At 43.6% G+C, this 24,775-nt stretch overlaps 2 protein-coding genes and 3 non-coding genes across 5 annotated transcripts; 4 read left to right on the top strand and 1 right to left on the bottom strand.

The window, feature by feature from the left end:
* Positions 1-7: 7 nt before the first annotated feature.
* On the top strand, positions 8-12,209 carry skic3 (SKI3 subunit of superkiller complex). Its single transcript, XM_040196554.2, has 40 exons — positions 8-275; positions 405-548; positions 676-767; positions 906-981; positions 1,065-1,211; positions 1,376-1,474; positions 1,613-1,721; positions 1,842-1,982; positions 2,122-2,220; positions 2,398-2,522; positions 2,859-2,945; positions 3,104-3,207; positions 3,458-3,584; positions 3,760-3,939; positions 4,113-4,237; positions 4,352-4,602; positions 4,702-4,804; positions 4,895-5,071; positions 5,205-5,352; positions 5,443-5,521; positions 5,690-5,751; positions 5,836-5,892; positions 5,981-6,049; positions 6,538-6,612; positions 6,828-6,969; positions 7,066-7,159; positions 7,246-7,323; positions 7,431-7,555; positions 7,645-7,768; positions 7,883-8,107; positions 8,539-8,611; positions 8,750-8,803; positions 9,038-9,149; positions 9,489-9,617; positions 9,690-9,814; positions 9,962-10,126; positions 10,343-10,495; positions 10,735-10,865; positions 11,336-11,459; positions 11,680-12,209. The coding sequence occupies exons 1-40, from the start codon at positions 186-188 to the stop codon at positions 11,755-11,757; spliced, it is 4,698 nt and encodes a 1,565-aa protein (XP_040052488.2). The 5' UTR covers positions 8-185; the 3' UTR covers positions 11,758-12,209.
* Positions 11,805-24,727, bottom strand: LOC120830630 (uncharacterized). Its single transcript, XM_040195419.2, has 4 exons — positions 24,416-24,727; positions 22,950-23,162; positions 14,243-14,947; positions 11,805-13,036 (listed from the first exon to the last, which is right to left on the bottom strand). Exons 1-4 carry the CDS (start codon positions 24,725-24,727, stop codon positions 12,317-12,319), a joined length of 1,950 nt encoding a protein of 649 aa, XP_040051353.2. The 3' UTR covers positions 11,805-12,316.
* Positions 13,457-13,530, top strand: trnai-aau (transfer RNA isoleucine (anticodon AAU)). The gene has a single exon. It is a non-coding gene; the product is annotated as a tRNA-Ile (tRNA).
* Positions 15,577-15,650, top strand: trnai-aau (transfer RNA isoleucine (anticodon AAU)). The gene has a single exon. It is a non-coding gene; the product is annotated as a tRNA-Ile (tRNA).
* On the top strand, positions 15,959-16,031 carry trnaf-gaa (transfer RNA phenylalanine (anticodon GAA)). Its single transcript has one exon. It is a non-coding gene; the product is annotated as a tRNA-Phe (tRNA).
* Positions 24,728-24,775: the final 48 nt, after the last annotated feature.

Below are 24,775 nucleotides of genomic sequence, written 5' to 3'. Positions count from 1 at the left end.
TATTTTATGTTGAAAATCTAAGGACGGATGCTGCAGCTTTTTTCACTTCCGGGTCAACCAACCGGAACACAACAATTGGTGAAGTAAACAGTGGGTTCTGATAGTTACAAAGTTACTTAGATTAGCTTAGATGCTCCGAGGAGTTTTTGTATGTTTCTTCTTCGTTTCACCCAGATAATTGCAAGATGTCTAATAAGGAAGTGAAAACGGCACTAAAAAGTGCCAGAGAGGCCTTAAAAAACAAAGAGTTCAAAGACGCTCTGAAACACTGCAAGGTAAAGCCTCTCAGATCCACACACTTAAAACAATGACAATTCACGTGAGGTGTGTTGGCTGCTGTTATGTATATGCTCACTCATTTGTAGTAGCAGAGCTGACTTTGACTCTTCTCCGTCTGCTTTAAGGCTGTTTTGAAACTGGAGAAGAACAACTACAACGCGTGGGTATTCATCGGCTTGGCAGCCAGTGAGCTGGAGCAAGCGGATCAGGCGCAGACAGCCTATAAAAAAGCGGCGGAGCTGGAGCCCGAGCAGCTGCTGGCCTGGCAGGTAAGGTGGGGAGAGGGAGTGACTGATGTGTATCACGGAATTAAACAACTGTAAGTCATTGCTGTGTTGTTGTGTTATTGCATATTATACTAAATATCTCCTTAATAACAGTAGTTATTTGTTTTAGGGTTTGGCAAATCTTTATGAGAAGACTGATCAGTGGGATTTTAAAGTTGAGCTACCCAACATCTACCAGAAGCTTGTTGAGCTGTATGCAAGGTAAAGTTTGGAAAGTTACAATCAATTGGCCATTATTTTCTTTATCCTGAGTTAATTTCTTACAGCGTAATGTCCTCTTGACTGGTTTAACATTTAATTTGCAATATTCTTGATTCTCATTATGTTCTCCATTAACAGCTCTGACAAAAGTAAATGTTACGAGATGATCAGTAAGCTGTCAGATATCTATCAGGCTGACAAAGAATATTTAAAGGTATGTAATTCACGTGTTAGTTAATTGGAAGAAAATACACTGCTTTATACATGTTTGAAAGTCCTTTTCATGTTTGCATATAGTTGGCAAAGGTTTGGCGGCAGCTCATTCAGGTGAAGGAGGAAGAGGCTGTGGACAAGAAAGAGTTACTGCAGTTGTGGCAGCAGATGACCCAACTCCTCTCAGATTGCCCTGATGAGCAAGAGCGGGACTATGAAACGCAACAGCACGTAAGATTTCTCCAAATGAGGACTTAAACTCAGCAACATGTGTGTTTCTCTTTGTGTACAAAACACTTTGCTACACATTAGAGTCCATCACCTTTGGCTTAATAGTTTGATTATATATTTCTTAGTTAGCCATTTGGTAACTGTTTTTTTTGTGATCATCTCAGTTAATCACAGCATTTGAGAAGGCCATGGTTCTCATGGATCCTGTACCCGGAGAGCAACACAAGAAGGCCTCAGCTGATTATGTTAAATGCCTTTCTAAAGTAAGTGCACCCTATCTGACATCTATCTCACCACCACAAAAAAAAGTCAATTGTGTTTACATTTGAAAGTAGCCTGCATCATACTTAACCCCGGACAGCAATGATCAGATGCTCATTACGAATCCTCCCTTACTCTAGTTGCCACAAGAAGAGCCCAAAATGATCAAGGCATGTAAATCCATGCTGTCCTTGTATCCCAACCAAAGTTATCCTCTTGAAGTCCTTTGTTCTCACTACCTAAAAACAGGTAACACACTGTTGGCTCATTAAATCTAAGACCACAGAATGCATGTCATATTCAAGCATTGAGGGGAATCTTAGGCTTTTGCGGTCAATTTCACTGATACTCTTTATGTTTTGTCTGAAGGGGTTCAGAATGAGGATGCAGTCAGCTGTTTCTCCCGGCTCCTTGATCTGGCACCAAACAGTGGATTAGGTCACTTGGGTCTGGGCACCAAAGCACTGCAAGAAGGACGGTTTAAAGATGCCATTAAGGACCTTGCGCAAGGTTAGTTTGTGCATCAACACAGAACAGCGGCAGATGATCGTTTCATACTGCAACGTGCTGTTTTTTACATCTCCATATCTTATCATCTTATCTAATTTTTGTGCTAACAACTTACAATATATCTCTTTGGTTTTATTAGGTTTGAAAAATATGAGCTCCAGTAGAGGATGGTGCAATCTGGCTGAAGCCCAGTTTAAAATGCAGAAATACTCAGACTGTGCTATTTCATGCTCCCAAGGTATGTGAGTCCACTGTATCACTACATTAGCCAGATCTAATTCTAGTGGTAAATAAAGATTTCATCAAAAGTTTATTTACAAAAAAACAAAACATTTTTGATAAATATATCTTCTTGCAGCCATGTCGAATCCCCAAAGCAGAAGGTGAAGTTCACTGTGTGTCTGGTTTCTATTAGGTGTGACTGGATGTGTTTCCGGAGACGAGGAGCTGAGGGTCAAACTGCTGGAGATGAAGCTAGAGGCTTTAGTCAGGAGTGGGGGAGACACTGCTGCTGACCAGGCTTTAGAGACCTTCTCTCAGGTAATTGGGGATGTAAAAAATATTAGAAAATGTGGAGTACTGCGAATTTATGTTTTTTGGGATACTGTATTGATTCTCAAAAACATTTTTTTTATTTGGATTGATTGTATGTAAATGTGAAGTCAGTCAATTCTGTTTGTGTTTTCTCTGATTTTAGACATATGGTGGTGTGTGTTTTTTAAAATGACAAAATTAGATTTAAATATAATGTAAATATATTGCTATATGTACAGTATTGTAAGAAAGGGTTTTGCATTGTAACTCTGTATCATGATAAGCATTGTATACTACATGATATGTAGTAAATGTCAGCGTTTATTTTTTATTTTTTTCTAGATCCCAGATTCTGAGAAAGACCCAGTTCTGGTAGGCCTTAAAGGACAAGCTTACCTTAACAAGGGACGAGTGGACGACGCTCTCAAGGTTGAAAACCTTTCTCATACTGAACTCTTTACAAATCTATTATACGATACTATGAGTAACAACACAGTAATACAGAAAATGATTCAGAACAATCTCCTGTTTTAGACCCAAGATAGATTGATATATTGACGCATATAAAACTAATGGGTCTTCTGTAGGTGTCTTCAGAGCTGCTGGCCTCTCACCTGAATCTGACCCAGGGGTTGGTCCTGAGAGGACTGGCCCATTTGGCTCAGGGACAACATCAACTGGTAGAGGAGAGGTAAAAATCACACTTTCTTTTTGTGTACATGTGAGATCTGTGACCATGCATTCTCTTAAAGAGCAACTTGTGGCATTATGAAGATCTATAGGCAGAAATGAATGAGTTGATTGCAATCTGCAAACACACTACTAGATAAATGCCACCAAGTCCTACACACTGTCCCTTTCAACGTAGCTCAAGTTCGTGTGGTGCAAACAAGTAGAAACCTGAGTGGGCAACTTTTCTTTATGGCTTATCTGTTGTTTAGTTTCCTCCAGGCGATCAGCCAGAGCCCAAACTGTGGAGAGTATCATTTCTTGCTGGGACGACTTTACTGGGACATGGGAGAAGAGACCCGAAAAGACAGAAGCAAAGCCCATACACATTTGCTCAAGGTTAGTACAATTGTTATTGATTTTTGGGTAGTGAAGGGTATAAGTAATCTTTCAAATATTGATAATTATTTTAAGGGCTTCCCTTAACTTCTGCACTTGTGAATGTCACACTCGGGTTATTACTGCTGGAGGTCAAGTGTTTTGCTGAATGGAATCTTTATTTTGTTCATTTCAGGCTGCAAAGTTGGACCCAAACCTTGCTTGTGTGTTCCGCTACCTTGGGCACTACTACCTCCAAGTGGCAAATGATCTTGACCGCTCACGAAGATGCTATAAGAAGGCCTTTGAGATGGACAACAATGATGCTGAGTCTGGAGCCGCCTCAGTGGACCTCAGTATGAAGCAGGACGACATTGTAGGTGGATTTGTTGGCGACGTTGTTCAACATTGTCATCATGTGGCGTTGGCACTTTGTTGTCCCAAGTTTCCTCTCCGGTGCATCACTTTTTTTTGTCTTGACCGTTCTGACGGTCCTTCTTTCCCTATCCTCCTTTTTCATTCTTCAATATTATTTCCCAAATACCAAAGGACACTGCTTTAGCAATACTGCAGTCCGTGATTGAGAAAGCCACTCCAGGCTCAGCCAAATGGGCTTGGATGAGGCGGGGGCTGTATTACCTAAAGATCGGAGCGCATCAACAAGCTGTGGCTGAGTAAGAGTTTCAAATCTCTTTCCCAATTATTTAACCACAGGTTTTTATCATTTTCTACATTAGCACAGGCATTGTTGGAAAATGAGCATTGACGATTACATTTATGTTTTGAAGTCTGCAGGCAGCTCTGAGAGCAGATCCAGAGGACTGGGTGTGTTGGGAGTGTTTAGGTGAGGCCTACCTAAACCGCCGGAGTTTCACAGCCGCTCTGAAGGCCTTTGGAAAGGCCCATCAGCTTCAACCCTCCTCCATCTACAGTGTCTACCAGGCAGCTGCTATCAAACAGACCCTGGGCAAGTTCAAAGAGGCCGTTGCAGAGTACTTGCAGATCACGGCGCAGCAGGACTATGTGCCTGCCCTTAAAGGTAGGTGTTTGCATCAATGTATCCAAGGCTGAATGAATCCTTCATAATGCCTATCTTTCAGTCGTGAATCATTAAATCACAGTATTATGTTACTTTCAGGTCTCGGGGAGTGCCAGCTGTCCCTAGCTAAAAGTTTGATGGAAGACTGCAGAGATGGGGGAGCCATTGACCTTATTCAGCAAGCCATAAAAAACCTCTTCCGGTAATGACTTGACAATAGTTTAATCTGTATATCCTAGAATGAAATCCCTGATTCGATTAATTTATCATTTCATTTTTCTCGGCTCGACAGAGCTGTGGAGATGCGTCCGGACCTGTCCTGTTTGTGGAAGCTGCTGGGAGATGCTTGCACTGCGGTCGGCACCGTGTCGCCAGACGTTGCTCAACTTTTAGTGCCAGCCCCACTGGCCGGCTCAGATAACCAGAGCCACACACTGAGCCAGGCCCAGACACTCAAGGTTGGAGAGAGGTAAAGCCACAAACTATTGCTACTCCGTCAAGTCAGTCAAGGGGTAATGGTTGTTTGGTTGGTCCTTGGTGCATTGCTGTGAGCTGGCCACAAATCTGAACACTAAACATTGTGTGCATGTTTTTGTTTGCAGGTGTTATGCCCATGCTTTGAAGCTGATGCCTGAGGTTCCCAGCCTTTGGAACGACCTTGGACTCAACTATTACCGTCAGTCCAGCCTGTCCTGCCTCACAGAGGACGGCCAGAACTCGCCATCGCTGCTCCTGGAGAAGGCACAGCAGGTATATCGCACAACCCTGCAGTTATGCTTTGTTTCTACCCGGAGATGGTATTTTTGGTATATTTTTTTAAGAGATTCGGCCTCTTTTCAGTGTTTAAAAAAGGCTATCATGATGGACAGTGAGAACCACAGCTTCTGGAATGCCCTGGGAGTGATTTCAATGAGCAAAGGTAATGATGCACTAATTTGTGAATAACATGCCACCTCAGTCAGATTAATAAGAGCGGTCTGTCCCATTGGGCGGATAGATTGAGTGACTGGTCAACGTGTGCTTGACATCAATATCAATATTTCGTTGTGCAGAAGTACGGCTAACTTTTTACTTTCTTTCTTTTCAGGTCTTGAGAACTTGGCTCTGGCTCAACATTGCCTCATCAAGTCAATACAAGTTGAAGCAAACGTATGTAATGCACATAAGTTCAGGTGAACATTAGCATTTTCAGAAACTATTCAGATATTCTGATAACTTCATAATCTGTTGCAGAATGTTGTTGCTTGGACCAACCTTGGTACCCTGTATTTGAAGAACGACAACATAGAGGTGTGTGTGTGTGTGTGTGTGATTTATTTTGTATGTTTATATAGTTGGCTGACATTTTCTTTGTTAAAGTTTGATTTGATTTTCTTAGCTTGCCCACAAGGCCTTCAAAATTGCACAGTCGCTGGAGCCGCTCTATGTCAACTGCTGGATTGGACAGGTACAATCTTTCACAGTCGCCTGATCATGTCATGGATTTTAAATAATTGTGTGAAAAGGTTATCAATACATATGTATTCTCAAATGTATAAAGGGTAATTCTGATACACGCTTTGCACATGTGAGAAAATATCGTCGGTTGATATCTGCAACCTCACCGCTTGGTGCTGCCGAATCCCACACCATTTCAGGCTTATTTATTGTCTCTCTGCTGCACTGCAGGGTATGCATTTGAGACACAACATCAAGCCGAAGGGTATATCTAACAAGGAAAAGGCTAATTATGTGTTTTGGCAAAGAGTGAAGAATATGGAAGAGGTGTAAGCTTGGTGTCTCATTAGTTCTTTAGTTATGCACAAACTACAGTTAGCAATGGGAAGGTGGTAGGCAAGAAATACTACGTTCTTTTCTAATTTGATTGTGTCGCTCTGAACGTAATTGATGGAATTCTGTCTGAATGGTAGCGTTGTCCATTTGTCCTTTCCCCAGGCACTGATAGCAGAGAGAGTTGGAAGCTATGACACCATGGATCTTTTCAGGCACACCACTGAACTCAGCACGCATGTACGTGACCTCCTAAACCCACTGGGGTTGCTTTTGTAATTCTAACTCATTAGCTGGCATATGACCTTTTAATCGCTCAAACTGTCTTTGTAAATCTGCTTAATGTTCAGCTATTCCCCTTTTGCTACTACAAGAAAGTGACCAGGAGTTTAAGCAATATGTATAGTGCATTTCTCTGTTTTCCCCCTGTACACCTCTCCTCTTTCCCCCGGCAGATGGAGGGAGTGAAAGGTTATGCCTACTGGGTGTGTTCCACCCTGCTGGATAGGAGCAACCGAGACTCTGAACTTTACCGCTACAACATAGTCCAGATGAATGCCATTTCTGCTGCTCAGGTGTCGCTCACCAAGTACACGGGTACGGCCAGGATCCACAGATCCCTTGGTTGGATTTGTGTAATTTGCGATGACAGCCTGATGTTTTTTGTGACATGAAGTTTCTTTTGCCTCCCAGAGAGGATCCAGTCTGACCCCTTTGCCTTCATCATGCTTGGTTACCTGAATGAGCATCTGCACCTAAAGAGATCGGCCCTAAAGGCTTACAAAAGGTGTTTGCTTGAATTGCGGCATCTGACTCCAAAGGCTCACATTTGAGGCCTTGTGCTTTGTATTCATATGGTCTTTCTTTCGTCAGAGCTGTGGAACTGCTGACGGCCATGTCCTCAACCGAGAAGCTGGCCTTTGCTCTGGGCTGCTATGGACGTGCTTTGTGGTAACAACCATGCTTTCTTATCTTATTACCATGTACTCCTTCTTTGATAATACTAATAGAATACCCCTAACTCCATGTGTTGCGTGTCCAACTGTGTCTTTTCACAGCACCGCAGGTCTGTCAGAGGAGGCAGTGTGTGTTTATAATTCCACTCCACTGCAAGAGCTCAGCGATCTGGCTGGGCTGGCTCTCGCCTACAGCAGGGCAGGACTCATTCCAGAGAGCATCAATGGTTTGGATTAGGAGACGTACGAGATATGAGATTCTATACGCGCTGACCCGCCGAAGTGAATGTAACACCTTCCTGTGTGTCTATTGCAGCCTATGAACGTGCCTTGGCTGTGGCTTCCACTGAGAAGGAGAAGGCTTACATATTGACAGCCCTGGCTCTGCTTCAGCACCGGCAGGGTAACCAAGACTCAGCCAAGACTCTGCTGTTTAAATGGTAAGTCCACGTTGTGGGTGTACGGATCGTACAAGTGTTTCTGTCAGAATTGTACTTGTACAACATTTGCCTAAAAGCTGAAAGTATGTATTTCTGTGCTTTCTGCCTCAATAGCTCGATGTTAAAGGAGCCAATCTCCGAGTCTCTGCTGTGTTTATGTGCCCTGGGGTTAGTCCACAGTGACGCTACACTAGCTGCAGCTGCTCTGACCGAGTTGCTTAAGCTCGGTCCAGGCTCTGTGAAGGTTGTTGAGCAGCGATGCCTCCTCACCTGTGCCTTGCTCGCCCTGCAGGGCAACTACAGCGCCGTGCAAAGAGAGGCTTCCAGAGCTGTACACAGGTGTGATTAAACTTCCCGTATGACACTGAAGTCCATATTTCTGATGCCTTTTGCACCTTGTTCTAACATTTTCCAATTTTGTGGAGTATTGCGTGTATCACTCTGTTTATTATCATGGGTGGTGGGTCAGTTCTGGATTTAAATCAGGAATATTAAAGTTAAGTATATGGTTGAAGAATTAACTGAGTTACAGTGATTTCTATTGAATTTTCAATGATGGCTGACCACAATGTAGTATGCAGGTATCTTCACTGTTGCATTTGTGCAGAAGCAAAAGTGCTTAGCTACAAACCTGCTGATAAGTACTGTAAAACGTATCAACAGACGCAACAGTGCCCCAGACAGTGAAGCAACATCATCCGTTGTTTTATGGGAAAAATACTTTTTATGAATTACAACTTGTACAAGGGTTCCATCTGTCTTATTTACAGCAATCCTGGAAACCCATCTCTATGGGCCCTGCTGTCCAGGCTGGTACCACAATACCACCCCAAGAAGGCTAATGTAATGCTACATACGCACACACACAAACATTACACACAACCCAAGCACAAACACCAGAAATCTATTTTATTAGCACACACAGTGCTGCTACGTGGTTCGAGAGGAGGAATTCATGATTTGGTCGGCTGTGTATTCCAGGGTGGCGCGATAGCCGGTCACGTTGCCTGTCTCTCCAGTATGACCCAAGGAAAGGTAAGAGTGGCTGTATATTTATGCTTAACTGGGCTTTATGTCCTTTTCTTCTGTTGTGCTCTTTGTTTTCTACATGTTCTTTGCCCTCAGCGCCACTCCATATCAAACTCTAGACGACAATCTGTTGGTACTGATCCAAACTATTCGCCCTAATTAAGAGCCCAATACTGACATCGTTGTATTTGCCACAGCGTTTGTATGACACTGATCTGATGTAACTGTGGTCTCCTGCAGAGGGCGCTGCTGTACAGTGGCGTTAACCAGCTAGCTAACGGGAGACACTCTGGAGAGGACAGTCACAGGAATGCGCTGAAGACAATGCAGAGAGCTGTGTTGCTCTGTCCTGGTAAAAACACACATAAAGGCCTTACGCTTCCTCACAAACAACCACACACTTATTGTTGGAAACGATTGGAAACGTTGGAAATCGTTGGAAAGGGAAAAGAAAGTCACTACTAGGAAATACATTTGTGTAAATTCTCTTATTTAGATGTATTCTAGTGCAGTATTGTGTATGTGAGGAGTGTATTGCTATATTAAGTAAATTGATTATTTACGCTTTTGTGCCACTGACAATCTTGTTCATGTCTACCCAATATTCTATAAATGTAAAACTACCTTACACAAAGCAATACTGTGAAAGGTCCAAGTGACCAGAGTCTCCCCACTAACCTTCTGCTTTCAGATGATCCAGCAACATGGGCGGGACTTATGGCTGCCTGTCACACAGAAAATACTTCCTGTTATCTTTCCGGTTCTGCTCCCAGCAGGCGAGGACTGGAGCAAACACTCATGTCAGTGGTTTCTGAGAAAGGTATGCACAGTTTTACTAGGGGTTAACTATTTTGTGTGTTTGAGTGTGTACTCAACTTTTTCTCCATCGCAGTGCACAACGTGGAGGAGATCGAGCGCCCTCTGGCCCAAGCTCTGGAAGGCTGGGTACTAAAACAGGCCGTGACTGGTCTCATGCGGGGGGGACAGCTGGAGCAAGCTGAAGCCCTCTGTTCACAGGTGGGCAATAAGCACACACGTCCACGAGCAACCTCGATACCGTTACGTGATTTATATAATTGTAGAAAAGGCTGGACTGGTAATGTGCACAGAATGTCCACGGTGGAGCACTTCATGGGTTCCTCCTGCTCCGTCCGCTTTGTCCAGGTGCTGAACGTTTCCCCGGAACACCCAGAAGTGATGCTGTCACTGAGACAGGTGCAGTGTCAGCGCCTCCTACTGGCCGGTGGTGGTACTGTGCTCCCAGACCCTGTGCTGGAGCAACTCCAAAACACAGTGATGATGAACCCCACCAACGTTGGGGCGTGGCATGTGAGTGGACACTCAAATAGGTTTCATTGCCCTACCAGTATTTGATTTCAGTGGCGTAATAACGAGCTTTGACTTAACTTGTCACTTCAGTTGTTTAAAGTTAACATTTTAAACCGTGCCAAACCACATTGGTCGTACAGACCGTTAACATAGCGAGGCTTGAAGTGTCATTTCATATTCTAAACTACTCTCACCGTCCTGTTCTCCCCCTCCCAGTGGCTGGCTGAGGTGTTTCGTAGCCAGGGCTTGCTGGTCCAGGCGGTCATCGCTTACAGGCAGAGTCTGCAGCTGGCCTCGCAGCTCGGCCTGCACAGCAGCCAGGTGGCCAGCCTGCTTCGACTCGCGCTGCTGGCCCTGGGAAACTGCATGGTGAGTTGCTGTAATCTGATTCTAGATCACAAATGTTCCTAGTTGAAGGTGATAAAGAACAGCTATTGGAGCACAACTATCACAGACATCAACAGCCCCTGTCAGTCAGCAGAAAGTAAGTTGGGGAGATGAAAGACGGGTAAATATCCAGCAAAGATACAAACAAGACAAGTAGCTTTGTGACCTTTGTGATTTACCTGAGGGTTTTTTATTCTAACCTCTAAATTCTGACCTATCAGGCGGGCGTTCCAGATAATGAGTGGACGGACATGATATTAGAAGCCACCACAGAAGTCTTGAAGCTAGGGTCGTCTCCCATGGCCCTCCTCTTTCAGGCCCTGCTCCAGTACGTGAACAAGATGGCTGCCAGGTCAGTGATTCTTTCTCACCGAGTTGTTTCAACTGTAGCAGCTGATATCAACATGCATGTGGATGTGTCAGGGGTTTCGTCCCAATGGCTTAGAATCTGAAGTGACTAAATGAATTTTTACACAACTGAAACTGCAGATTTTTGCCCCCTTCTGTTTTTCATGCTAGAGACACTTTCATTTTATCATAGATAATAATAAAGAGGAAATGGTTATAGATTCAGAGAGGATTTCAAACCCAGACCAGCTGAATAACATTGATGCCATTCCATTTTTATTGAAGAGCAAATTGTCCAAATCATCCACATTAACACAGATAGCCCAATTTGCAATACGCACACGTTTCCTAAATATCTAATTTACAAACTGCCCTTCTAAGTTCGGTGTGTATGAGACATCTCAAGAATGAGAGTGGAGGGATTTAGGTTTACAAGTAACACTGCTCATGTAATACCTTTGCCCGTTTCTGCAGGGACACAAGGCGTGTGTTGGAGAGGTTGGCTTACTCTCAAGACCTCCCTGTGACAGTGGTGCAGGTGTCCAGCTGGTACCTCCTCAGACACCTGCATGCCAAAAACGACCAGGATCTAATGAATGTGAGCACTCCGCTGCCTCATAGCTACACTGGCTTTGGATTAAATCCCTTTTGGGGGAAATATTTATTCATTTGAAATGTATATTTCCCAACATGACTTCTTTGCAAAAAGTGCATGAAACTGAAACCAGTCGGCTTTGAATTCTCATGTTGTAAGTTTTTATTTTTTCACTCCCTGAATAACAGTGATGGTAAACATATTTTCTCATCTTTCTTTGTAGGTCCTTTTGCAGCATGCCAAAAAGAATGGAGATAAAAGACTGCTAGAGTTTCATTCCCTGCTGGCCTCTTCATCATGAGATTTGCAAGACTACGAAGGCATCACCATGAAATTAAGCAGTTTAACGGGATTATGCATGAACTTTATGGTTCTGTTTAGCTCATAAGAAATCATATCAAACTGGGTATTATGGGTCTTATACTAGATTATTGGGGTTCAATCATTATTCCATTTGATATCATTTAGATTATTTAGAAAATTGCACATCATGTCTCATTTATTTCACATAAATAATGCATAATAATGAAAAAATAATAAATGTCCAGATTCCGAAATATTTCATTTTGATTGCATTCTAACGCATGTTAGTATGTCTGTAGAACAAAAATGGAATAGAAGGTGGATCATTACAGTATGAAAATCACTAGCCTAACGTACAGTACCAAATGCAGCTCATTGATTGTTCATTCGTGAAAAGGAAAGTAACAGAAGTCCAATTATGTTGAAAATAAAATCTAAAGTAGAATTACACCCTGAGCTGTGGATTTTTACTCTTTAACTTGGGTTTCATTTTCAATCCATTCCTCCTCCACCCCGTTAGAAGACCATACATGCGTTGATCCTCATTCCACCTGTCTTCAGGCCTTCGCCCGGCAGACGTGCTGGATCATGAGACTACAGATGTTTTGCCCGCAGCCCCAACACGGCTGCTTAATGTGTGGAGAACCCTGCTTCGCCTTCCTCTGACACAGTGAACACACATCCACAGCACCACCCAGAAGGGAGGTCGCACCACCATCTCCTCTGCTGGTATTTCTCAGACCATCAGCCACCAGCTGCCGAAGCACGGTCAGCACGGCGTTTGGTGCCTTTGCGATGCCCACCACCGTCACCCTTTTGGGGTCAAACACACAATCCTCCTCTAGGCCACTGGGCACGGCTGCCATGCCGCAGTTGGGGGGCACCCAGGCGGTGTCGTAGCCCTGCGCGCTCCAGCTGTACTGCATGGGATGGTTGTCCCTGTCGATGCGCTTGACGCGGCCCACGCGCACGCGCAGCTCAAGCACCACGCGGTCCGAGGGGTTGCTTTGCAACGGATAACGCTGCGCTTTCTTCTCGTCCCGACTGACGTACACCCCCGGTCCCAGCATGCCAGCCGACGACTGCTGGAAGCCGTTGGCGATGATGAGCCGTGCGGTGGCGACGCCGGTCCCGTGGTACATGGTGTAGACGCCGCTGTCTTCGGGCTCCTGGGACGCGGACAGCTCCGCGCGGGGAGAGTCGTCGTCGTAAGTCACCTCCCAGCCGAAGAAGGGCAGCGACATCGCGTCAGGACGAGGGTTGCGTGGCAGCAGAAATCAAATCACCCTGTTAGGCGTAAAAATTAAAATAAAAGTAAATTAAATTAGCCTGTTAGCATGTAGCGTCTGGCCAAGTTGGAAAGAGATTTGGGAGGTTCGGACTTTAGGTTCAATAGTACGGTGGCAAAACCATGTAAAAATACAAACGGCACTGACACAGCTTTTCAACGCACGTTGACTGACTTCTATATCGACATTTTCAAAGTAAAAAAGTATTGTACTGCTCATGTTAAACGTGACTATCAAATCTAATGATTTATAATGACGTTAAGGCTTGAACTTACCTTCAGCGAGCGGCGGTTTTCCCGATATGAGTTAAACAACTTTTACTTTCTGTTCTGCATTCAGATGTCATATCCATGTATTTCCTCCTGTCTACTATGCATATAATATTAATAATGGAATAATTTAATTCATGGCCGGTTAGCTCAGTTGGTTAGAGCGTGGTGCTAATAACGCCAAGGTCGCGGGTTCGATACCCGTACTGGCCAGTCTTTTTTTTAAACTTTATTTGAGTTGTTATAAAGGACAGAACAAAATCAATTAATTATAGCGAACCTGAGATACTGCATAGACTATATACTTCATAGAATACACAATAAAATATTATTATTTTTTAATAATAAAAAAAATAAAGAATGAATTATGGGAGAGGCCATCAAGGACAATGAGGCCATGCCCAATGTCTGTTTATCTGTTCAGTCTTCAGCTGAACCACAACTGAGACCATGATGTGCTTTTTACCCTGGTGTCTGGAAAATTTACATCAAATTACTGCTGACACTTTAAGAACCTTAAGTGCTTGCTGCTTTATCTTAGAGGAGGTTGCACTTACATGGTGCATGGAAAGAAAAGGGTAGTGTTAGTAGTATTATGTCTATTCAGTTAAACATTTCAAAATCTAAAACAACGATGTCCACTCTCAGTCAGCGAAGATGTGATTTTGCAATGCACATAATCATAATGCATGCTCAAGAAAGAAATAATTAATTTTATTTTGTATAGCCCCAAATCACAAATGAGCCTCAGAAGGCTTTACAGTCTGTACACACGCAACATCCAAATAAGAGCTATGGTTTACTAGACACTATTGTCAATTATGAATAATAATTTGTAGCATTAACAAAGATCCCCAATACATGTCCAGCAGCCTGACCTATTTAAACATGAGCCTGATATCATCCTTAATTTATAATTGTATTAATCTACATCATCTTCCCCCACTTTGGCTCGACAGACATGCTTGGACATGAAAATGCAGATGTTTTTTCCACACTCCCAGCACCGTTGCTTGATGTGTGGAGCGCCCTGCTGGGTCGCCCTCTTACACAGTGAGCACACGTGGGCGACACCGTCGCCTCCTTGTCCCGCTTGTCGAGATCTTTTTGAAAGAACCTCTTGAAGTTCCTGCTGCACGGCGGTGCTTGGGGCCTTTGCGATGCCCACCACCTGCACTCTTTTGGGGTCGAACACACAATCCTCCTCCAGGCCGCTGCGCACGGCTCTGAGGCCGCACCTGGGGGGCACCCAGGCGGTGTCGTAGCCATTTGTTTGCCAGGTGTACTGCATGGGATGGTTGTCCTGGTCAATGCGCTTGACGCGGCCGACACGCACACGTACCTTAAGGACCACGCGGCCCGTCACGGGACTGTTCAACGGATAATGAGCAGCCTTTTTCTTATCACGGCTGACGTACACGCCCTTTCCCAACATGCCAGCCGATGACTGCCTGAAACCGCCTGCGAGGATGAGCCGCGCACTGGCAGTGCTGGTCCCGTGGAACATGGTGTAGACGCCCCGGTTTTGCGGTGTCTGGGACTCCTCCAGCTCCACGCCAGGGGAAGAAGCGCCATCGTCAACCACCGCCCAGCCGGAGAACTTCAGTGACATCCTGATTTTAAAATGTGACTGGACAAGGGGTAAAATTTGAAATTAGTTGTAGAAATTAGTTGACTTTTTCTGTGGTGTGCACCAATGCTTTAGTTACAGCACTTCTGGCAGCTTTGTTGTTGAAAGGTGCTATAGTGAACCTTGGCCTTGTGTGTCTGGTTATTTGTACTCTATTTGTACATAGTCGGAGCAGGCTCAGGTCCACACCTGTTTCTTGGTAATGATTTGAATTGCTGTGGTCCAGGGACATTTTTACTCAACGAATCACCTGTGTTGGTCTTCTTTGTCGGACGTCAGTTCATTTTGTACATTATGCTTTTTCAAGTCTCAATTCATGTCGCTAGTTTCAGTACACTCTTGTTTGTGTGCTGTTCCTTTATTCTTAAGTATATTGAGCTATAACCAAACAAAACACACGGCGATGGTAAATATACGTTCTAAACGCAATCACACTATGATATACATTTGCATTTCCCTCTAGCCAAATTATTGGCTTGTTTAAAGATAAAATAAAAAGCATTTCAACGTGAAAACAATGCGACCTTACCGTCAGCGAACAGGCGTTTTCTCTGTAAACTGAAGTTTTACTTTCTGTTCAGTAGGTTTTGTCCACGAATTATATTACGTCATTTTGAGAGAACAGGCGTGGCCGGTTAGCTCAGTTGGTTAGAGCGTGGTGCTAATAACGCCAAGGTCGCGGGTTCGATACCCGTACTGGCCAATCTTTATTTGGCCGAGAGCGGCATTGTTTTTTATACAAAATAAATAATAAATAAATAACCAACCTGAGATACTGCATAGAATATTATTCATAGAATACACATAACAGTTGTATCTTATTTTAACTTTGTCTTTTGTTTGCACTTTAATATTTTCCTCTGTGAATCCTGAGAATTTCCTTACTCCTGGACTAACAACGGTTATATATTACATACTACATATCATAAAGCTCAGTGAAGCCAAGGGTTATAATGGATAGCTGTAGAAGACCGTAATGTGTCTTAATGTGATGCTAAAGCTTAGCAGATGGCCGAAATAGCTCAGTTGGGAGAGCGTTAGACTGAAGATCTAAAGGTCCCTGGTTCGATCCCGGGTTTCGGCAGGATTTTTGTTCAGAAGCACCAGCGGTCAATCGTGACTGAATCACTGCTTCACAATACATTCCCTTCAACCAATAATTTACACTTCGAATAATAGAGATTTAATCCTCCGTGCAGGTGTTCTTGAAATTCGGTGTAAGAGCTGTTTTGTTATTGTTTTGTTAACCTCCCACCACTTGGGTGTGTAGGGCACTGTTTCAAATAGGCCGCAAGGTACATATAATCAAGAGGGTAATACAACCACAGGTGTAGGTATGTAATAAAATTATTCAAATGTAAATATTTAAATATGGTCCTAATCTCATAACAAAAGTTTTCTCATCTCAAGAGACAAATTTTGTAAAAAATACGAGTGAGATAAAGTGAAGTGGTAGGCTAAATGAAAGGAAAATAATATGCCATCAACTGATTCAAGTTTTCAAACATTTCACAAAGGGTATTGCACTTCAACTCACAAGATTATTTCTCTTATTTTCAAAGAGTGATTGAGTTAAAAAGAGATGGTTTAATTAGCTGTTGTCTCATGTAATATGATATGGATAAAGCTTGTGATGAAACGGAAACACTAGCTCTAACTAGCATGCTTTTTGATTTTAAAAGTTTGATTCTAGCTATTGCTTTGGTATAGTTGGGGCAGTAACAAGGAGCTCCTTTCCAGTTTATGTCGCACGCCATTGAGCCAGCTTCCTGCAGACATGCCCGGTGTCCCTTTGAGGCTTCTCCTTGTCAAGGCGGGATTAGTCGACTTTATGCCTTTCTGGAACTCAATTGCATCATGCACAGACAAGCACCCGGTTCCAAAGAGAAGCAATGAGCTGCAATTCGATGCCCTCGTCATCTCTCATCAGTTAATTTGTAGCTGAGAACATCCTGCCAAAAAGGGAAATATTTCAATATAAGTAATTGCCAGTGTATGTGGTGGAAGAGACACCTTCTTGTATTGAGGGATAATTAATTAATCTCTTTTTTCTGACGTCTCGTCTGTCTGGCCGCGGATATTCACGACCCTCATCAAATATGTATTTGCTCTCCTCTCCTCTAATACCATCTCTTCTCATTTTTTTTATCCTATACTTAAAATAGAGCTAACAACGGCTCCCTTACACTAAGAGCAGCTGATAAGCAATGATTCATAGAGCAGTTTTCTCCTGCTTTTATTCACTGGAGAAATCCGCTGCACCTTTACTGCAACTTTACTTTATTTGTCTGCAATTTAACAAGCGCTGGAGCCTCAAAGACGTCTACACAAAGTGGGGAAAGGTATGAAATATTTTTACTAGAGCTGCGAGTAAAGTATCTTCAGTTGGCAGTGAGATTGGGATGGAGGTCAACAGCAGCTTGATTGACAGCAGACCTGCTATACGGGGCTTCCTGGATGAGTTCCTATAGCTTATCCTAAGACTTATTAGCTTTGTGGTAGCAAGGCGGAGCTGTAGCTCACATCGGTCGTATGGAATCTGTCTAAGACTCCTGCTCCGTTTGCATTTAAGACTCACAGCCATTGATAGTTATTCAGCTAGCTGGTGGTTTTCACAAAGAGAGGCTGGACTAAAAGCTGTTTATTATAGGAAGCTACTTGCTTGTTTGCCATAATGGTAATACATAGTATAACTAACACAACTAACGTCTCAGATCAAAGCTGCAAGCTCACACTGTGTGAAATATAACGTTGCCTTTATTGTAACATAAGACACAGCAACGTCTCATCACAATTTTCCTTTGCATATCAAACATCATGATCTCAATTCAATTGACTTTTTTCCCCCCAATTCAAGGGATTTGTTCAATGAGGTGAATATCAGGACATTATAGTTTGTGTGTGTTTGTTTGCATGGAATAAAAACCTCACCCCTACTGCTACGAATGTATTTAGCTATCCAGGTGTGCTGGAGTAGAGCAATCACATTCATACCTCAGCGCTGGCAGACAATTTGGAAAATGTTGACAAATAATTGGTGAGACATAGTCCGGACAACAGGGCCGCTAATTTTGAAATAGATGAGCTTTAAGAAATGGCTCGATTTTCTTGCAGATTTTCTTGCAATCTGACAATTCAAGCATTGTGGTATTTTTTGTGATGCTTTAAACAAAAGGCTTGGAGGATGCCAGATTTACTGGTCCCTCTATGTTCTGAGGGAGAGACCCTCAGAAAAAGACACGGCAGATTTAGAGAGTAAATCAGCAAGGAGCCCCCTGGATAGCTAGAGACCATATGCATATATCCCCATATGGTTATTAGTCTACCTGTTTCATACATAATCCGTCTTTTTCCCCTGTTTACACATAAATAAACTACATGACTCATTTTGCATATTCCTGCCAATTGAGTGAATTTTTCTGATGGATTAGTAAACAACTTGACTAAAAGCTTTTGTCAGCCTCTGGCATCAAGAGTTGAGCTAGTTGTGACTAAAATGCCCAGCTTTAGAGGGTTAGGCTGGACGTGGGATAATAATTAGTGACTCATAGATTATCATATTTGGTCTGGGCAGAATGAAAACGGTAGAAATAATGTCTGTATTTTTGAATTACAAGGAGCAGACTGACAAACTGTATAGTCTTAAATATATTTAAGTATGGAGAAGATAAATACTGACATGTCAATACTCTTGCTTATGTTTAAAATAAAGTAGAACTTTGATAATTAGATGAATTTCAAATACCTGCACGAAACATGAGCACCACAAGGATGTCTTGTGCAGTATCAGTTGCAGGCAATCTCTGTCACCCCTCAATGGGGATTTAAAAGAAATCAAATCTGTAAAATGAAAGCAATACATGACACAGCCTTTTAACAAGTAACCCGTTTTTGGGGGATTGCGCTTGTAGTTTGACTTTTGAATGCAAAGCAGCCATAGAGATCTTGTGTCGCCCGGGAATGCTCTGGCAATGAGGCCTCCAGCCTCCATAAGTGTTGATAAACCTTGATTAAAGAAAATACACACAGGCACAAATGCTGTTACTTGTCTGGGTACCCGCCGCGGTTTCTGCTGACTTGCGCCGGTCAGGATGGGGAGTCGCGGCGGCAACGTACTTTATCTGCTTTTTCAATTATCTTCATGGCACATGCTTGACCACCACCCCACAGCTAATGTGCTGTCATCACAATGATGTATCCCCCTGTGCCACCACCTGACTCAACGTGAGGGGACTGTGGCTGTGGTTGAGGGCGTTTGCAGTCGGCTTAGGATTTAGTAGAACCATGTATTATATTTATCTCGTATGGAAAATTTAACCTAAAGGGAAGTAAAAGCTGTTTCTGGCGAGTCCTTGACACACCTATTCACCCAAATTCATTTCACATCCATTTTCTCATTTCAGAACCTCTGATTTAGCCCCTAACTTTGCTTCATAATGCTCAGTAAGCTTCTGTAAGCTCCAACTCCCCCGAGAAACAGCTAAACACCCTGAAACTACACCCCCTGTGTCTATTGTCAGATTATTTTTTCCTCCATGCAAGCATCATTTACATGAATGTATTACCTTTTTTATAAAGTCCAAGAATTAACTTTAAATGACACGAAGTTCTTTATTGGATCTGGTGTTTACAAGCGTGTATATGGTCTAAAGTCCGGCTCACTCTGTCGCCATTAGCGCACAATTGCCCACCTTGATTTGACAGCTCTTTGCAGCCGTGGGTCTGCGGCTGACATGAGCTCTGCCACCTCCTGCCGCAGTCTGAATCCGCAGAGCTCATGTCAGCGCTCAACTTGGCAGTGGTGGCATCACATTTGAGGAAAGGTGTGGAAAGAAAGAAAGGTCCTATGTGAAGCACCTGACCCGATTGGAAAAAGAGTCAGAGATGCCCTGATCGGTGCTTGCAAGGTGCTCTAATGGAAGCCAGAAGAATGCTGTGCCAAATCTGGATGAATGGATCACAGAACACGATGAGCAGGTTGTGAAACAATAAACAGCCTCTCGTACAACATCTTACATCAGGAGGTTCCCTTTGTAGTTTATGCAATAAGAACTCTTATCAGTGAGGCAATTGGCCTCTTTGATGAAATTGCACTTTCTTATTTCTTGTTCGTCTGGGTTTGTATCCCTATGGTTGAATGCAATTATTGAAAGTCGCTTTGGATAAAAGCGTCAGCTAATGTAATGTGATATAGCTCTCTTCTTTCCTGTGATAAATTTAAGATGTCATCACAGAGCCAGCAAAAACTCTCACTCCCCGTCTTTATCAGCGTTATTGTCTACTCTAATTATAATATTTGCACAACACAATTTCTACAACCAAAGCTATAATAATTAATAATGGAGATGTCCACTGTGAAATGAGGGTTATTTCCCTGTTGACAACTACAGTGCTTCCATAAAAGGTTTCACAGAACAACATAATTCATCCAAAACAAATGGCCCTCAAGATCATTAGGCTGAGGCTTGTTTTTGGATCATAAATCAGTGGTTTGTGGAGTAATAGGCAATATCCCCTCTCACCACTGACCCCTAAACACCAAGGAAGCCGGCTGTGAAATAAGATGTTAACGAAATAACATTCAGCCACTGTCTGATGAGAAAATACATCATTGGATGTTTAAAAGGTTGCCATACAGTGAAAAAAAAAAACAATTCGAATGCAATCTCATATTGGCAAATCTCTTCAGCAATCCAATCTTATAAACTTAATCTGCACAGACAACAAATAATATACTAATCACCAGCTAAAGCATTTTCAAGCATGTACTGTACTTTCATTCACTCTGATGGACCGAAAGTTGTGACTCTGAAGAGCTGCCACACAGGATGCAGGATTAGAAGAGAAAACATGTAGGATGAAAGCAAAGAAAAGTGAATCTGTTAAATCACTTAGATCTATTTTATTATAAAATCCGTGCAAATAATGCTTTGGAGGAAAGTTTTACCATGCCAGCATTTAGCAGTCATACCACTGCTTCATTTGTTAATGCTCCCGACGGTTTGTACCTCAGTGTTTGCATACATTATGGCCTGTGCCTCAATTTTTGAGCTATATTTTATGCGTTTATCTTACCCTGACATTGATATTCTGCTCCATCAAAGATGACTCCAAGCACTCATTTGTTGGCGTGTAACATCTATTTAAACACATCCTGTGTACAGACAAACTGTCCCCGAGCTGATGTTGGCTTTGCTCAGGAGCTGCAACCTCAGGTGTCTTTAAATCAACTAAGTTTATGGGGCATGAGTGTGTGTGTGTGTGTGTGTGTGTTTGTGTGTGTGTGTGTGTGTGTGTGTGTGTGTGTGTGTATGTCCTGAACATCAAAAGAGATGCGAGGAGAAAGAGTAAGAACAGAGGACAGGTTGAGAGAAAAGGGGGTCCCAACAGATAGACAATCACTTTATCCACATAACGTTTCACCCAAATGGAGCTTTTCTCTTTACCCTCTTCCACCATCCACCCCCCTGTATTTCGAATTCCATGCTGTAACAGCTACTCACTCGGTACAATTAACTATTGCTGTCCTTTACCATCCGCCAGGCTCCTTGGGTCATTTCTTGGAAGAACTGGACATTCTCCTGTCCAACTTCCCTGAAAATGACCCTCCGCTCATCCTCCTGGGTGACTTCAACATCCAGAAAGAGAAGTCATCTGACCTCTTACACCTACTTTCTTCTTTCGCTCTGTCACTCATTCCCTCTCCTTCTACTCACAAAGCCGGCAATCACCTTGACTACATCTTTACTAGAAACTGCTCTACAACTAACCTCTCTGTAACTCCACTTCATGTGTCTGACCACTTCTTCATCTCTTACTCTCTCCCACTGTCTATAACTAACGACCCTGCCCCATTGACTGACTCTGTACCTGTTCGTCGCAACATTCGCTCCCTCTCTTCCTCCTCTCTGGCCTCCTCTGTTTTATCAGCTCTCCCTTCTACTGACTCCTTCTCACTCTTGCATCCTAACGCTGCTGCAGAGACTCTCCTCTCAACTCTTTCCTCCTCTCTAGACTCTCTCTGCCCTCTGACGACCCGACGGACTGGCAAATCCCCTCCTGTGTCAGGACCTTGTCTTCTTACTAGGGGAGTTCCTCAGGGTTCCGTCCTGGATCCCCTTCTCTTCTCGCTCTACACCAACTCTCTTGGCGCTGTCATTGGCTCGCATGGCTTCTCCTACCACAGCTATGCCGACGACACCCAACTTATTCTCTCCCTCCCTCGGACACCCAGGTGGCGGCACGGATCTCTGCCTGTCTGACTGACATCTCTCAGTGGATGTCCGCCCACTATCTGAAAATAAACTCAGACAAGACAGAACTACTTCTCTTTCCAGGAAAAGACTCTCCGACCAAGGACCTGAGGGGGGGGGGGGGGGGTGTAGTAGTCATTGCCGGCGGAAAGACCGACAAGGGGGGGGTGTAGTAGTCGTTGCGGGCGGAAAGACCATGTTCAAAACATTGGTGCTCACCTACCATGCTGTGAATGGATCAGGTCCAGCTTACATCCAGGACATGGTCAAACCCGACATCCCGACCCGCACTCTCCGCATGTGCAAAACTGCTCGTCCCTCCCTCACTGAGAGCAAAACACTCGACTAGATCTCGACTCTTTGCTGTCCTTGCTCCGAAATGGTGGAACGAGCTCTCTGAAGACACCAGGACCGCAGAGAGCCTTCACATCTTCCGCCGCAAACTAAAGACACACCTCTTCAGACTCTACCTCGACTAAAAGACTAACAAATTGTAGCACTTAAATTGTACTTATAACGTCACTCATCTATAGCAAATTGTAAATTGGCTTATTTGAGGAAATTGCACTTTCTTGTTTCTTGTTCTTCTGAGTTTGTACCCTATGGTTGAATGCACTTATTGTAAGTCGCTTTGGATAAAAGCGTCAGCTAAATGACATGTAATGTAATAACGAGAACATATTTCTGACAATAGAGGCTACAGAAATGTATTAGCAGATTTCGAAAGGACAACACTCGCCTGTACCCACTTGTATGCTTAAGTCCATGCTAAGCTGCATTACAATGGCTGCGATGGTCAGTATGAGATTCTCCAGCAGCTTGTGGGACGGTGCCTGACCTGGACGGAGCCACGGGCTGACTGCAGACCTGCTGCCACCTCCTGTTTGATCCTGAAGGCCTGTTCCAGCAGCGCAGCAAGTGTCCCCTCCTAACTGCTCACACCTTCCTGCAAGAGGGCGGGCCTTGAACAGGAAGTAAACAGAAAGAGATAAACACACTTTGAGTTCTTTAAGTTTATAAGCTGTATGGTATTTGGTTCAATGAGGGATATGTCTTGCAAATTATAAAAAGGAATATATTCAGGAATTTAAAATAATTTAAGCATTCATTCGCCCAGAAAAATAGCAGAGACAGAATGAAATGATGTACATAGGTTTTAATACCCTCTGGTTATTCTCATGGAAGGTTTGACTCTGACTTCACGTCGCTGTGCGTTCAAACACACTGTGGCTTTAGCGTCCAACAGAATCAGGATCATTGAGAGGTAAAGCCTGCTCACTGCAGACTCATCAAATATCCAGAAAAGCATAGATATCAACCATTGATCATCATAACAAAATGTGTCATTGGCTCATGTTTGATGCACATCCTATATACTCAAAGGTATTTCCATGTCTCAGAAAGTTAAATGATGTATTCTTCGAAAGAGGTCAGTGTTCCCGTAAGTCACCACACAAGATTTAAGGTTGTCGATCTTTTTATCGGGGACCGAGCGCCATGTCACATCTTGAACATCACTCCTATAGGAGTATCCCATGAATAAATATCATTGCAAGCTGGGTACAAGTCCCTACACTCTCAGTTCCCCTCTGTGTAGTGGGATGAGGTTCATCCTGTTCTAGAAGTGCGGTTTGCAGATAAAGGTCATTCTGTGACCTCTTCTTTTTTGTGTACGTCTGTGCCGAGGGGAGTTACATGAAAGGGGTCTTCCCTCGTGTAATTAGTGTTTTTGTGTTCATTTACAGGATAGTGCATGCGTTCAAATGTGCACAACACAACAGCAGCACAGCATCCAAAAAAGAGGGGAGGTTGCCTCGCTGCTGTGTGTGGGTGATAACACAAAAGCCTGACCTATTTGACAGAGGGAATATATCCAGATGTATAGCTACAGTGCAAGAACATTCACACTAAACAGAAGAGTGCAAAGGTTGCAGACTCAATGTTAGTTCTATATTCACCAAGGTCACTGTTTTTAGCAGCAGAATCTAAAGGCTGAAAAAAGGTTTCCCGAATCACCAGACACAATAAGATAAGGGTGAAAGAGGAGCCTCAGTTGAACTACAAACAATTCCACGAGGCATTTTTGTTTGGGGGGGGGGGGCGTTATGCAATCATACAGATTATCTAGTTAAGTGATGCGGTTGGCCAGAGGGAGGCGCGGTGCAGCATCCGTCCTTCATTTGAATGAGATAATTAATGGAGAAGTTGACTTAACCCTCTTAACCCAGCGCGTTGGATAGAGCAGAAGCACGAGGACCGGCAACAGCCAAGCGGAGAGTTCCCTGTGCACGTCAAAGTAGTCCCGCAGAAGCCGATGCACGTCTTCTAACTTCCCCGCTGAGCTCACACAAACGTGCAAAAGAGCAGGGGAATGCACAGCGCGTGACTCGAAATCCACCGTGCTGCCTGCTCCACAAGGTTCGTCGGAGACTGACACCCACTTTCTCTCCCCTCGCAGAGTGCGTCTCCTTCCTGGCGCTCTCAGCTGATCATCAGTGAAAGTGCTTCCGAGCTGAGGCAGCCTCATTACTGTGACATCCTTCCCCCCCCCCGAGTCGCAGTGAGCTCAGGCTGG

Source organism: Gasterosteus aculeatus, chromosome 13 (assembly GCF_964276395.1).
Source record: "Gasterosteus aculeatus chromosome 13, fGasAcu3.hap1.1, whole genome shotgun sequence".
In the NCBI taxonomy this organism is placed as follows: domain Eukaryota; kingdom Metazoa; phylum Chordata; class Actinopteri; order Perciformes; family Gasterosteidae; genus Gasterosteus; species Gasterosteus aculeatus.
Note: the sequence above shows the minus strand (reverse complement) of the source record. Positions and strands in the feature narration are given on the sequence as shown.

What these genes read in the sequence shown, in the direction of transcription:
- skic3 (XM_040196554.2), top strand. Translation starts at nt 186, where the DNA reads ATGTCTAATAAGGAAGTGAAAACGGCACTAAAAAGTGCCAGAGAGGCC. An exon ending in CTTGTTGAGCTGTATGCAAG is followed by an intron (nt 768 to 905) that starts GTAAAGTTTGGA and finishes CTCCATTAACAG; the next exon opens with CTCTGACAAAAGTAAATGTT. An exon ending in CAATACAAGTTGAAGCAAAC is followed by an intron (nt 5,752 to 5,835) that starts GTATGTAATGCA and finishes AATCTGTTGCAG; the next exon opens with AATGTTGTTGCTTGGACCAA.
- LOC120830630 (XM_040195419.2), bottom strand. Translation starts at nt 24,727, where the DNA reads ATGAGGCTGCCTCAGCTCGGAAGCACTTTCACTGATGATCAGCTGAGA. An exon ending in CAACGCGCTGGGTTAAGAGG is followed by an intron (nt 23,163 to 24,415) that starts GTTAAGTCAACT and finishes TTCCTGTTCAAG; the next exon opens with GCCCGCCCTCTTGCAGGAAG. An exon ending in GCATGGACTTAAGCATACAA is followed by an intron (nt 14,948 to 22,949) that starts GTGGGTACAGGC and finishes CCCCTTGTCCAG; the next exon opens with TCACATTTTAAAATCAGGAT.